Source organism: Anabrus simplex, chromosome 1, assembly GCF_040414725.1.
Source record: "Anabrus simplex isolate iqAnaSimp1 chromosome 1, ASM4041472v1, whole genome shotgun sequence".
Taxonomy (NCBI): Eukaryota; Metazoa; Arthropoda; class Insecta; order Orthoptera; family Tettigoniidae; genus Anabrus; species Anabrus simplex.
Genome location: NC_090265.1, coordinates 521,398,438 through 521,413,979, shown reverse-complemented (window position 1 = coordinate 521,413,979; position 15,542 = coordinate 521,398,438). Strand labels below are relative to the sequence as shown.

Sequence of the window (15,542 nt, the reverse complement as noted above, 5' to 3'; positions counted from 1 at the left end):
AGGCCATAGTAAAATGTAGCTTTCACCGAAGTCACAGTCTCATTAGCAGAGACACTGAAACTGCTGAGGTATGGCTGATGCTAATAACAATGACTAGTGCGATATTACAAAAGTGCTCTCTGGCTCAGGGAGAAAAGCAATGGCAAAATAACTCATTCCTCATCTTGCCTAGTACGCTTCATTATGCTTTTTTTTTTTGCTAGGGGCTTTACGTCGCACCGACACAGATAGGTCTTATGGCGACGATGGGATAGGAAAGGCCTATGAGTTGGAAGAAGCGGCCGTGGCCTTAATTAAGGTACAGCCCCAGCATTTGCCTGGTGTGAAAATGGGAAACCACGGAAAAATCTTCAGCACTGCCGATAGTGGGATTCGAACCTACTATCTCCCGGATGCAAGCTCACAGCCGCGCGCCTCTACCACCATCAATTTTTGAGGTTTACCCATAATCGCATAGCCGTCGGTGGTGCTGTTTCAGGATCCAACCAGCTTCAGGGATGAAGATTTGACAGACAAACAGATTTGACGCTTTTTCTACTACAACTATTTCAGTGTTTTCATTCCTCCCTTGAAGGGGGAGGCGGGCCTCTTTGACGGTGATACCGCCTCTCAAGCCGGGAGATTTGCAGTGTGAAAGGAGATTTGTGGTGAAGGTGAGAGGGTTGGAACTGTCTCGGCATTCGCCTAAGTACAGGAGAGCGGATAACCATGGAAAACTATTATCAGGACAGCCGACCTTGGGGACCAGCCTCTCTCCATCTCCCGAATGCATAGGCGTAGAGCCACCGCTCCTCTTCTTGGTTGGTCGGTGGGGATGCAGAGTTGCAGAGCAACGGACCAACCGTGGCCACCCTGTCTCTGCATTCACCGACCAACCAAGTTTATAATCAACTTCTTATCACATATTATCACAGCCACTTTAATATTAGGACACGAGAAAAATAAAATTGGTTTTAACATAAAATGCTAACCATAAACTGGTAGCTGATAGCATACCACGTTGTTTAATTATTGCTTCCTTTCGTTCAGGCATAGAACAAAATTTATTAGTGTCTTTTGAACTGCTGAGTTCACCTCACAAATTCTCATTTGGATAGAGTAACCTGCTCTGAGAAGTTTTTCACTTCAGTGCTGCTGAATAGTAAACGCATTCTGACGCTACAAGTTTTATGCTTGGAGCCTTATCTTGATAAAAGTGATATGTATGTTGCACTCCGCGCAAACCTTTTGCTGCGAGAAGGTTGGGGATAATATACGATCATTTTATGTTCGTAAACAATATTCTACCTGTCCGACTCGTTGGCTGAATGGTCAGCGTACTGGCCTTCGGTTCAGAGGGTCCCGGGTTCGATTCCCGGCCGGGTCGGGGATTTTAATCGCTTCTGATTAATTCTTCTGGCTCGGGGACTGGGTGTATATGTCCGTCCCAACACTCTCCTCATCATATTCAGACAACACACTACACTACCAACCACCACAGAAACACGCAATAGTGCTTACATCCCTACATAGAGGGTTGGCGTCAGGAAGGGCATCCGGCCGTAAAAACAGGGCCAAATCCACATGTGCGACACAGTTCGCACCCGCGACCCCACAGGTGTCGGAAAAGCGGCAGGAAAAGAAACAATATTCTACCTACAGTACCAGATGAAAAACACACAATTTCACCACCACCTCCTTGCATCACTGCTGGTTGCAAATATTTTGGATTCTATTCTTCATTTGGCTTGAGCCAAGCAGTTTCATTCCTTAGATCTATAAATATAAAATATGCTTTCATTCTGTATAATATCCACCATTATTTGTCTGTATTTTCATGCTGTAAGGCAAAACGAATTCTTTTCCCCTGTTCACTGGATTGATATTTTTTTCTCTTTCCTTAGTAGCTTCCTAGCTCGAGGCAGTAAAGGCATATTAGATTTCCTCCGAATGACGTGGGTTTGATTCCCCGTCAGAAAGTTTTAAAATGTAGAAGCTAGTGGCATATGACTCTGGGGTTTACTCAGCCTAAACCAGGAACAGTATGGTACCAGGTTATCTTGACGGAAAAAGCGGCTAGATATAGTGCTGACCACTTAGTACTGAGAATGCGAATTGTGGAAGTCTCCTCAAGGGCCATCATGGCCTGTACAGATGTGGTATTATTATTATTATTCTCAAGAGTTAAGAATATAGTTCACTGTCTAGCAATCGGGCAGTACTCCTTGAACCAGTATTCTGAGTCTCAGATACTACCGGACTGCATCTAAAACCAGGCTATTTCGTAAACTACAGATGTCCTTAAGGTAATCTCTTTCATTGTAAAGATCGAGTAAGGTTTTTCATAGTTATCTCGGGATGTACGAAATTGTCGCCAAACGAATCAATACCACGCACGTTGGCCGTGCTGTTAGGGTCGCGTAGCTGTGAGCTTGCATTCGAGAGATGATGGGTTCGAATCCCAAGATCGGCAGCCCTAAAGACGGTTTTTCGTGGTTTCCAATGTTTACATCAGACAAATGCTGAGGATATACGGCCGCTACGTTTCCACCTTTCCAGTCCTAGCTCTTTCCCATCCTTGTGTCGTCGAAAACCATCCATGCGTTTGTGCGACGTTAAACCACTAGAAATAGGAGCTAATCAAAGACAAACAAAGGCAAATTATGTTCTACGTAAAACATAGGTATTACAGGTAATGTACCTCTCATTAGAACGCAGAAAATCGAAAAGAAAAAAAAATCAGAAATGAGATTTTCTCTTCTAGTGAGTCACATGACTCTGAGGTTCACTCAGCCTACAACAAAAATGAGTACCAGGTTAATCATGGAGACAAAGGCAGCCAGGCAAAGAGCTAGCCACTCTATCGTACTTAGTACCGGAGTTACAGATTGTGGAAACCTCCCACTTCTCCAAGAGCGTTCATGACCTGTACCTGTACGGAGATGGGCTTGCTTTAAATTCAATAACTTTGTTATCTAAGTTCTTGCTTTTTCAATCGTGAAATTACCAGCGTTTCGCCCCAGTGTAGCAGTGGGCTCATCAGTTGGAAGGCTACACCTTTCCAAGACGCTGGCGCTAGTGCGCCGTTGAGACACTAGCACAAGCCTCCTGTGTAGGACAATGCAGTGACGGTGCACTGGGGGAGGCACGTGCATCCACTTGTATAAATGCCTGCCTTTGTCCTTTATCAAAAAATAAGGTTCCTAGAAGGAAACCATAATTTAATTTCATCGATTCCAAATGTTAAAATTATTATTATTATTATTATTATTATTATTATTATTATTATTATTATTATTATTATTATTATTATTATTATTATTAACTGCCACAGGTCTCAAAATACTTCAAATATTGCCTTAGAGAGCGGTTTCTTAAAGGACCAGTAAATTTTCGGATATACAGTAGATCTCTTACATTTCAGTGTGTGTTCTTGAAAGTCAACTAACTGCCTGTGTCACAGCTTTAATTAAGAAGTCGAACACTAACAACTGCGTTACTCAGCTGATTGATTGGAATCTCTCCTTAGTATAAAATAAAGTCCTGGATCATGTCTGTCTGTGAGGGCTACCCACACAAACCAATGGATGGATTTTGATGCGGTTTTCACCATTCTATTAAGCATTTCTCCAGAAATATTTATGTGGAGAAATATTCAACTATGACCAAAGGAAACCGAGCAGTAACGATTTCAGTGAAGCAAGCCGAAGAGAAAACTGCGTTCGTGCGCCTTTGTTTTAGCTTACGCTGGCTAAACCGTTAAATACACTTCTATACTATGAGGGTAATAATTGCATATATCTATGTCTAACACATAGCCCACTATAAGTGTTTTTATGTCACAGTTTGCAATAAAAAAGGTCAAATTTGAAAACAACTTTTAAAAGCAATTACTTAATCCTTATCAATATAAATGGTTTATTCCCCTCAAGTAACTAATGTAGATTAAATATACTTTACAGAATGTTATTTTCATGTATACTTCCTGATTTTTTTTCGCGCAATCTCCATTCTGAAATATGTAAATGACGAGCTTCAGAACGACTTCGACCAACATCCGTAGAACATGCTACGATATAATAATTGTCTTCCAGTGATTTTTCGTTATCTGTATAAAATCTATGATAACACATCATGCCGAGACGGAAAGCGAATATAAGTCGCATGGGCCCCCATATGACAGTTTTTAGAGGGGGGCGTAGACCTGGGAGTGTGTAGTATTTTTAATATTTTGGAAGATGAATGGTGACTTGTATTCCACAGTAGAATAACACCCACGTTATCCTCTGCCTGTTGGTGGGATGCGGTACTACCACGTCTCAGTAATACTGACTTTTAAATCATTTTCTTAAAAGAAAAACAGCTAACTACGTTAGATTTTCGCCTTTCCCTGAGAGCTAGAGGGGGTCCGCGGCCCCCCTTGCCCTCGGGTATGGGCGCCCTTGATAGGTCGTAGTACATCGCATTCGAAAAAGTGCGTTTATCACATAACAATGAAACTGACCAACAAAGGGATTCTCGAATGTGACAGGACAGAGAAAGAATGACTTCACAAAAACAAAGGGAATCATCTTTCTTCAAATTTACTGCCTAGGTTCAAGGACACACAGCAGTCGATTAGTGAAGAAGCTGTTCATTACCCTACAAAATATCTAAATTATTTACATCATTCCGGCCTGCCAATACACACTGCGATCCCTCTGAAACGTTTCTGCTAAGCATGTCCTAATAGTTTATGGTATTATGAGAAGACTGGTTTTATTTTATGCTAGTGTTAGGCTGCTGTTACCCAGTACTCACCTACCTTGTATAAATGGATGCTGAAGTTCTCATGAGCTTCTGCTAGCGCTCGTATAGTCCTTTCTTTGGTTTCCTCTTCATTGGTTTCCATCATTCTGATTCTGTAAGAAATTAGTAAAGCTAAATAAGAGAGGATTTAGTCATGATACCAGGACCTGAAATATCCAAGGAGAAACGAATTGCTCTGGAGGTCAGGTCTACTAAAAGGAAGATATCAGAAGTGGAGGAACAGGTCGTGCCTGCAAACGATAAGGAAGTCACGAAATAATAATAATAATAATAATAATAATAATAATAATAATAATAATAATAATAATAATAATAATAATAATAATAATAATAATGTTATCGATCATTAAATACAATAAATAATAGGCCTAGGTCTAGTCAGACTTTAAAATAAACATGTCCAACAATGTAACTATTATATGAAAACAGCAAATTCATGCACACACCATAAAAATAACATTGTGTTAATGATACATCTCGTGTAAGCTAAAATATGCTCAAATGATAATGTCAATTGTCTTATTCTCTCTTCTCATAACACGGTTATTATTAATATCGTGTGGCTATTTCTAGCCGAGTGGAGCCCTTGTAAGGCAGACCCTCCGATGAGGGTGGGCGGCATCTGCCATGTGTAGGTAACTGCGTGTTATTGTGGTGGAGGATAGTGTGTTATGTGTGGTGTGTGCGTTGCAGGGATGTTGGGGACAGCACAAACACCCAGCCCCCGGGCGACTGGAATTAACCAATGAAGGTTAAAATCCCCGACCCGGTCGGGAATCGAACCCGGGACCCTCTGAACCGAAGACGAGTACGTTGACCATTCAGCCAACGAGTCGGACTCATAACACGGTATAACACATTCAAATTTATCATATCATACATTTCAATTAGTTTAAATTATTCATCGCCTTTATTGGTAAGAACTTTTTTTTTTGCTAGTTGTTTTACGTCGCACCGACACAGATAGGTCTTACGGCGACGATGGGACAGGAAAGGGCTGCCGACAGTGGGGTTCGAACCTACTATCTCCCGAATACTGGATACTGGCCGCACTTAAGCGACTGCAGCTATCGAGCTCGGTATTGGTAAGAACTGAAACGACTCACATGTATATTAATATCATACAACAATACTATAAAATTTAAAATATACATTCAAAATATTCCTGAATAGACTAAAAAGGTAGTGACGCAGCAACAGATTCGTCATGTGCTAATGGAAAGAGCAGTTCTTTGATTTGTCAGGCGTGCACGTTGTATAGGCCCTACTTATTTGTTTATTGCCAGTCGTGTGCTTTTCATATGCATGCATCTTGAATTTTAAGTCCGAAGACTGGTTGGATCCTCATCAGCTTTCATAGGCATCAGAGAAGAGTTGTACCAAGGAACTGGGGAGTGAAGTAGCTTCCCATTGTTCTGATTCACTGAGCTAGAAGGTGCTCCTACATACTGTATTAGCCTGCCAAGCTAACAGAAATTCATAGACGAACCGACCCTATGAGCTTTGATCTTCACAGCATCCCTAACAGAAACTGGCTGCATAAGGAATGTCATTGTAAGTATCGTTCATTCCTCAGTCACCTTCACGTTGTTAAAGCAAATTATGAGACTGAGACGGACCAATAAAAGTAATAAATCTGTTCTAGCACATACTAAAATAGTCTCTTTAGTGCTTAAACATCACCATGCATGGTAGACCTGTTTGTGAATATTCACCAGGTATACGGATTGGCTCCTATATCGCATTTATCAAGAATTATATCCTGGAGACAGTTAACCGATCCGAGGAATGTTGGAGTCATAATCGACGTAAAAGAGAACAGTTGTTTTTTCAGCGCACTCTCAGTACATTCTTCAGTTGCAGCCAGGAACGAACCACAAACCAAGTGGTTGCAGAAGAAAACGATGAAGTGAGGTATATGAACGGAGCAAATAGGAGGAGAGCAGTTTGAACTTTTGATTCACTTGCTCTAAAGCTCTGTTAGCAAGTTCTAATATTTTGTAACATTTCATATGTCAACAAGTCTTCATCAACTTTTCCTAGTTGGCCGTGCGGTTAGGGGCGCGCAGCTGTGAGTTTGCATCCGGGAGATAGTGGGTTCGAATCCCACTGTCGGTAGCCCTGAAGATTGTTTTCCTTAGTTTCCCATTTTCACACCAGGCAAATTCTTGGACTGTACCTTAATTAAGGCCACGGCCGCTTCCTTTCAACTCCTAGGCCTTTCCTATCCTATCGTCGCCATAAGACCTATCTGTATCGGTGCGACGTAAAGCCACTAGCATAAAAAAAAAGAGACATGTTCCTGTCTATTGTAGAACTACAGAGCAACAAGGATCTATTCAATCAAGCGAGTCTACGTCATCTATATCCACCCGGTAGGTACAGTAAAAACGGATGGAAAATATAAAAGATCAGGTATCATATCTTGTACAACTTTCATTACGTGCTGTTTTCTTTTGTTACAATATGTTTTACGTCGCATCGACACAGATGGGAAAAAAAAAGGTTAGGAGTGGGGAGGAAGCCACCGTGGCCTTAATAAAATTACAGTTCCAGCATTTTCCTGGTGGAAAAGTGGGAAACTACGGAAAACCCTTTTCAGGGCTACCGAGAGCGGGGTTCGAACACGTGCAGTTTTAAGATACAGAAAACATTAACGGAGTCATTTGACATTTCCTGTTACAGTCACCTTAATATCACTACGCCATTTTGCACAGACCCGGCTATCTCTGAACTTAAATACAGAGCTTCTGTTACGTTTCCAGTGATATCGCCATAAACAAACAGACAAATAAACAAACAATCAATCAAACATTAAAGTGAACCTATTTTTGACTCTTGTGTACCTAATCCGAGAAAAAAGGAACAATTATGAGGTAAAAATATGAAGTGTATAGAGACAATTATAATTAAATTTTATTTTTGTAATATGAACTGGAATATGAATTATAAGTAACTAACTGCATGCAACAGTACACAATAAATGTATACTATTTTCCCAATTGCTGGTCATCTGTGAATAAATATGCTATTCATTTATTCGACCTACATAGCTCGTGATGCTTCATCTCTTAGGAAACAGAGGTTGAAGTTCTCGAGTCTATATTCAGAATTCAATTTATAGTTTGAAATACAACAGGGCTGACCTCTATTCATGGCTATAAATGGTAGTATCTAGCATTAAGAACGCACATCATAAACATAAACATAAAGCTAGTGTTGTGTCTAAACTTGGACATTTATGACGTAGTCAGAGCCCCAGCCAGCTAAGCCAGGGGAACTCTGATCAGGCATCCGTAGCCAGAGTTTCTTTTCTTCCTTTTTCCTTTTTCCTTTTTCCATTTTTTTTTTTTTTTTTTTTTTTTTAGATAGGGTGCCGAATTTCTTCCTGCGCCTCGATTAGTCAACAGCACGTGGGCTAAGTGCTGACCGCGCCCAATGTAGTCTAACATCTGAGATCTCACCGGTTCCAGTGTTTGAATATAACTACGCCGTTGGAATTATGAAACTACTTTGTCTTCACTTTTTTCTCTTTTTTTCTGGCGTTCATCCCAGTTTCTTCGGACAGGAATGTTGTGTGAATTTGGCCCAGTTGTACGGCCGGATACCCTTCTTGACGTCAGCCCCATGTGGAGGCATGTATTCACTATTGCGTGTTTAGGTGGTTGTTGGTTATGCGATGTGTATTGAGACGAACAAAAATACCTAGTCCCCAAGCCAGAGGAATAAACCACACGCAGTTAAAATCAACGGCCCGGACGGGAATCAGATGTTGAGTTCTTTGAACTGAAGGCCACTATGCTGACCAATCATACAAGGAGCCAGACTATTAAACTAATTCATCGTGAATACTGAAATAAACGCTGACACTTCTGTAAACCCGAGAAGCTCCGAAACACCGCATAAACTAAAAGGACTTACAGAGAATACCGCTGAAATGACCCGGAGATTTGGTTACACGGTGCGCGTCATGTAGTTATAAGTTTGCATTCGGGCAATGACAGCGCTGGAGATAGTTTTCCGGGGATTCCTGTTTAAATTCCGGGCTGATACTGTATCTTTGCCCATTCAGAGCCAGTGTCCATTATAATCAATATATGTTACGTTTTAATGATGTGTCTCTATTTATAACTTTTGAAAGTATTTGTGCGTGTCCATGAAGTTATTTGCTTGTGATTTTTATGATATAGTTCCAAGTAATACAGCTAGAATCACATTTAACAGAATTTAATCTTTGTTATATAAATATGTTCTCAATTTCATAGATATAGGCCTAATAATAATAATAATAATAATATTGGTTTTACGTCCCACTAAGTATTTTCATGGTTTTTGGAGACGCCAAGGTGCCGGAATTTTGTCCCGCAAGAGTTATTTTACGTGCTGGTAAGTCTACCGACACGAGGTTGGCATATTGTGCATCTTCAAATGCTATCGGATTGACCCAGGATCGACAGTGGGGTTCGAACCCACCATCTCACAGCTCACAGCTGTGCACCCCTAACCGCACGGCCAACTCCCTCGGTCATTTAAATTTTTAACAGTTTTATTGTGCCTAATGTATCGTTTTATTCAGTGTATTACTCGTAAATTATTGCGAGGAAACAAAAATAAGTTATCCTGTATACGAACGCCTTGTGTTGAGTAAATTTAATTTCATGAGGTTATGCGTGGGAAAAAAATTGATTATTTTGACTTGTGGACATGTGATAACTACTCCTACCTGTACTCACAGAAATACTGTAGGCCAACATAAAAGCTTATTTGGGAATAAAGCGTAAACAATGAACGACAAACGAACTGAACGATTGTATTGCGTAAACATAGGATTATCAGCCAGGTCTATGCTTGCGCCTTAACTCCGCATACCACCATCTGGTCTTTACAGCACAAACTATTAGAAAGCTGTTCTCGGCTCTTCCCGCGTTCGTGCCGTTAGCTCAATGAGCGGGAGGGACTCTCTCATTGTCCACCATACATACATGGTTTACGAAATAGAGAAATTTCGATAGAACCACGTGAAAATTGGAAAATTTAAACTGTAACACAAACAGACGCCATAAGGAGAATGTGATCACGAGAGCAATAAATAAATAAATAAATAAATAAATAAATAAATATAGAATTTTAGACATGTTTGGTGACTCTGATATGTTAAATTAAGATCACATGCATAATTGTCATTGTTTTGATTTCTTTGTTTTCTTTTATTTCATCGAGCGTGTTGGTCATGCGGTTAGGGTCGCGTAGCTGTGAACTAACATTTGGGAGAGTGGGAGGCGGGGGTGGGCATTGAATCCCACCGTCGACAGTCCTGAAGATGGTTTCCCGTGGTTTCCCATTTTCACACAAGGCAAATGCGGAGGTTGTACCTTAATTAAGGCCGCGGCCACTACCTTACCAATCCTAGCCCTTTCCTATCCTTGCGTCGCCGGAAACCTTCGATGTTTCGTGCGACGTTAAAACACTAGCAAAGAAAAAGCCACTGTCTTTCTTGTTTCATTGCTGCTTGTCAGGCAATTAGGTATTATTATTTATATTGTTATTACATTATTGTCCGGCTCCTTGGCTGAAAGATCAGCGTACTGGTCTTCGGTTCAGATAACAGCATTGATGGTGGATGGTCCAGCATGAATTACTTGTCAGTACTGTGTTGAGCCTATCTTTTAACAATACCATGTCAGTTGCTTCTGGAACAGACTGTGTATTTCACATACTGTAAAATATTTCCAGAAATGTTGATACCTCTCAGGGCTTCTGATATCTCCTAATTTCTAGGTGATAGAATGGCTAGTGTTTTAGGTATTTTATTTACAGGATTGTTAACTCGTTTGGTTAATTCCTCTGGCTCTGGGACTGGGTATTTATGTTCATCTTTTTTTACAATTTGTTTTACGTCGCACCGACGCAGATGGGTCTTATGGAAACGATGATATAGGCAAAGCCTGGGAGTGGGAACGAAGCGGCCTCGGCATTCGCCTGATGTGAAAATAGGAAACCACGGAAAACCATCTTCAGGCCGGCCGACAGTGGGGTTCGAACCCACTATCTCCCGGATGCAAGTTCACAGCTGCGCGCCCCTAACCGCACGGCTAACTCGCCGGGTATGTTCGTCTTAAAACACTTCTCTTCATCTACATACAACACATCACACTACCAACCACTACCCCCTCTCCATGGCGCTACAGCTCTGATGGGCCGTGGCGTACCAAGCAACCGCTGCGCAGTCGGAAAGCCTGTAGATTACGAGTGGCACGTGGTCAGTGTAAAGTGGTGGTGGTGGTGGCGATTATTGTTTTAAGAGGAAGTACAATTAGGCAACCATCCTCTATTAACACTAATCAGAAAGATAACTTGGAAGAGGTACAGCACTTCGAAAAATGAAGGTATCGGCCAATGAAAGACAAGCGATACGAAATTCGAGAAAGTGAAAAACTCCCTAGGCCTCGTGACCTAATACCATCGGGGTCGGAAAAGAACAAGAGTTGACCAAGAGAGGTCACATAGAGTAGATGGACGAATCCTCTCACCAACCATACAGAAACACGAAATAGTGCGTATATCCCTCCACATAGGATTGGCGTCAGGAAGGACAGCTGACTGTAAAACTGGGTCACGTCTACATCAAGTAGCGACTCCAATAAATTGGGAAATGGCCAGAAATACATTGTCATGAAATAATAATAATAATAATAATAATAATAATAATAATAATAATAATAATAATAATAATAATAATAATAATAATAATACTTGTACGTAATTGATATAGTTTTAAACATGCTCATAGCTTTAAGATTTGAATTCTTCTTATTGTTTGTATAATAGAGATTATTCTGTCATTGGCTGATATAATTTGGGGAATATCCCTGTTATGGAAATAAATAAATAAATAAATAAATAAATAAATAAATAAATAAATAAATAAATAAATAAATAAATAAATAAATAAATAAATAAATAAATAAATAAACATTGAGTGAGTCTCTTTATAAATGATGCACCAATTTTTATCGCGCAAATATACACTATTTTGTAGGTGTAGAATGTTAATATGCCAAAATTTTATTATTCCGATTCTCTTTAAAACTATCTCTCTCTGTAATAAAAAATAATAATGAATATTGCTATTGGACACAAGACAATCATGCCACTTAGTATGCGAGAAATAAAATAGATATTGTAATAAGAAAAGAAAAACTGCGCTATTAATGACTAATCAATCACCTACCGCCAGTGGAGAGGGCTGCTACTTCTGGCGGAAGAACCCGTCTCGCCTGGCGAAACAGTCTTGACGATAGTAACTTACTCTGCGACTGTGACTGACACACTGTGCACTTTCACTTCCCGTTGCAGCATCTTAGATTAGGCCTACTCTCTCTTCCCAACAGACTGAACACCGGAACTGTCCTGCAAAGATTGCAATTCTCCATTCTCGCTTCACTTCACTGAAATTCTCAATCAATGGCCACCACGAGCTGGCAATACTGCAAAATATTCAAAAGGTGTCATTTTCGTGGTTTGTGTATTCTTATTTGCATTCCAGAATTATTACTTTCTTGATACCCGGCTTCTTGGTCAGCCTTCTGTGGATACCCTCTTGGGCAGGGGATTTTAACTGTGTTTCATAACATAACACACATCTCTTCATCATACAACAGCACAGCACAGAAACACACAAGTCAATAGTCGTAGTCAGTAGTCATAGGATTGGCGTCAGGAAGGGCACCCGGCAGTAAAAACTGGATCTAATACACGCCAAATGCCGACGCCAATAAATTGAGAAGAAGCCCAGGAAGAATAAGAACGACGTTATTCTTGATATTATCTATGGTATGGAATTTCTCATAGAACATTTTTTTACTTGCAACTGAATTTACCGCAATTCCAGAAAGTCAATAAGATACATATTTGACCTAACATCTGATTTCCAATTAAAAGGGGTAAAATCTTACTAAATCATTAAACCCTAGACTAAGTACTCTAAATATTTAATGAAAATTACTGAGCTACTATCCCATTCAATGTTTCACAACCATTTTTTTTTTTTTTTTTTTGGCTTTACGTCGCACCGACACAGATATGTCTTATGGCGACGATGGGATTGGAAAGGCCTAGGAAGTGGAAGGAAGCGACCGTGGCCCTAATTAAGGTACAGCCCCGGCATTTGCCTGGTGTGAAAATGGGAAACCACGGAAAACCATCTTCAGGGCTGCCGACAGTGGGGCTCGAACCCACGATCTCCCGATTACTGGATACTGGCCGCACTTAAGCGACTGCAGCTATCGAGCTCGGTCACAACCGTTTTAAAGTCATATGTAAACAGCAAGTTGGTTACTCAGTACGAATGTGTAGCTTACATTGCAGATTTAGTGGGTAAGAACTTCACCACCGAGAACCCTAAAGATGGTTTACCGTGGTTTTCCATTTTCACATTACAGAAATGTAGGGGCCACTAGAGAAGTAGAAAACGTACCGTATGTCAATGAGTTGTTACACATCTAGCAGTAAATAAATAAATAAATAAATAAATAAATAAATAAATAAATAAAGTGTTTTTTCCACGAATTCATTCCAACCAGGATATACAGTATCTAATCAGGAAATGAAATGGCCTGTGTATAAGGCACAAAATTAACTTACAAACTAAATATAGGGAGTGTGTATGTGAACGTCCAGTATTTTTCCAAATTGTCTACAAAGAAATTGAGGATGAAGTTGAATGATCAAATATGAAATTCAGGAGCCAATGTTTTGAAATGAGAACTCAGTTCCCCACGAGATGTTGATGTTCCCTGCATAACTGTAACGTGACACCATTTTCACTCTTTTAATAGTCCAATGAAACCATTAAGTCAGTGAAGATTGATCTTGATGAACTGTACACTGTATTTAATAATAATAATAATAATAATAATAATAATAATAATAATAATAATAATAATAATAATAATAATAATAATAATAATAAAATGTACCAGGGGGACATCTTCCCCGGCTATTTAAACTGCGCGCCTTCTCTACGGCCATCTACACCAACGGACTTGAACTTGTAAACTACCAAAGAATTTCGTCTTCTACAGTGAGATGGTTCTACATCGATTCGTTTGCTCCCTCCCCCGGACTAAATACGAATTATGTGATAGATTAATGTTCATTTTAGGAGTTGTAGACCTTATTCTGACGATTGTTTTTTTTTATGTACACCGAAGTTGTCAACACTTCAGCTACTGTAATCTACCTACCAGAGGCTTGTAAATATGTTCTGTAGTCTATGAAAACCGGGGGCTGTGTAAGGTAAATCCGGGACAGATGCCGCCCCGGTAGAGATGCCGCATACACTGTAACTAAAGGTTCCCATCGTTACAGCTAGATGGCAATATGTATGGTTTTTCAGTTTCTAAGGAAGAACTACTGTCTGCGAGTGTGACGAAATTTGCTCGTATATTACGCCAATTATAGCCGATATCATGAGGCGAGTACATGTTTCCTCCTGACAAAGTTTTTGCGTGTGTTAATTTATTGTATACTAGCAAGATACCCGTGCTTCGCTACGGTATTATACTGAAATTTATAATTGAATGCTTATTGTTTTAGATATATAATCCGCCGAAATTCGCGATCTGACTCGTTTTCTATTATTTTACAGCACGTTTCCTCCCATTTTTCAATATTCCTTTCCAGCGATCGATTTCGTACTTCCCGGGCTAGGCTTAGGTATTCCTCCATGTCAGTTGGGTCCGTAAATCTTTGCCATCTTTTCCTATAATATTTTTAATACGGATATAATCCTTCAGGAGATCCGGCGTGCTGTCATACTGGGTGCCTTGGCGGCAATGAACCCGCGACCGGACTGCATTCTTAGTCATTACCCGTCCAGGAGCCGTTTCCATCGCGGTCCGCAATTTGACGACGGTCCGGAATATTATTATTATTATTATTATTATTATTATTATTATGTGTTGCTGGAATGGCTGATGACAGGGAAAACCGGAGTATCCGGAGAAAAACCTGTCCCGCCTCCGTTTTGTCCAGCACGAATGCCACATGGAGTGACCGGGATTTGAACCACGGAACCCAGCTGTGAGAGGCCGGCGCGCTGCCGCCTGAGCAACGGAGGATCCTTATAAGTACATTAATAACAGTAAAATCAATTGGTCTCACCTCCTTCTACACCCCACCGCCATTAAGTTTATTTACAGCCCCCCCCCCCCGAAAAAGAATTAAAAGGATGCTTGTTTCTTTATGTTTAAGGGAGATTCCAAACACCAATGTTCACGTCTATTACCTTCAGTTTTGAGATATAAGTATCCACATAAAAATAATTTACTTTTTTTCACTTCATTTCACAATAATCTCTCCTCCCCCTAAATGAATTTTCCCGCAAAAAAATACTTGTTTCTTTAATAGTAAAGGATCTTCTAAATACCAATTATCACGACTCTAACTTCTTCAGTTTTTGATTTATGTGTCCTCATGAAAGGAATTCAACTCCTTTACACTCCCGCCCTCCAAGATGTTTTCCCCACCAAAACGCCTCTTTCTTTGTTTTTAAAGGAGAACCAAATACGAATTTTCACGTCTGTAACAACTTTAGTATTAGATGTATGTATTCTCATACAATTAAGTCAACTAATGTTTCAATTCTTCCCCCCCCCCCCCCTTCATTGGATTTTCCGAGAATACCGGTACGTGTTTCTTTACTTTTAAAGCAGATTGCAAATATCAAATTTCACGTCTGTAACATCTTCATT

The 15,542-nt window shown here is 40.1% G+C and overlaps 1 protein-coding gene across 4 annotated transcripts in view; it reads right to left on the bottom strand.

The window, feature by feature from the left end:
* Positions 1-15,542, bottom strand: part of LOC136857068 (leukocyte elastase inhibitor) — a 111,754-nt gene that overhangs the window by 62,434 nt on the left and 33,778 nt on the right. For 3 of the 4 annotated variants that reach the window (XM_067135439.2, XM_067135440.2, XM_068225052.1), the window contains exon 2: positions 4,784-4,880. In XM_067135439.2, coding sequence (XP_066991540.2) covers positions 4,784-4,880 — 97 coding nt within the window. Of the gene's footprint in view, positions 1-4,779; positions 4,881-15,542 lie in introns of those variants that run through there. The other variant, XM_067135441.2, reaches the window with a different exon arrangement.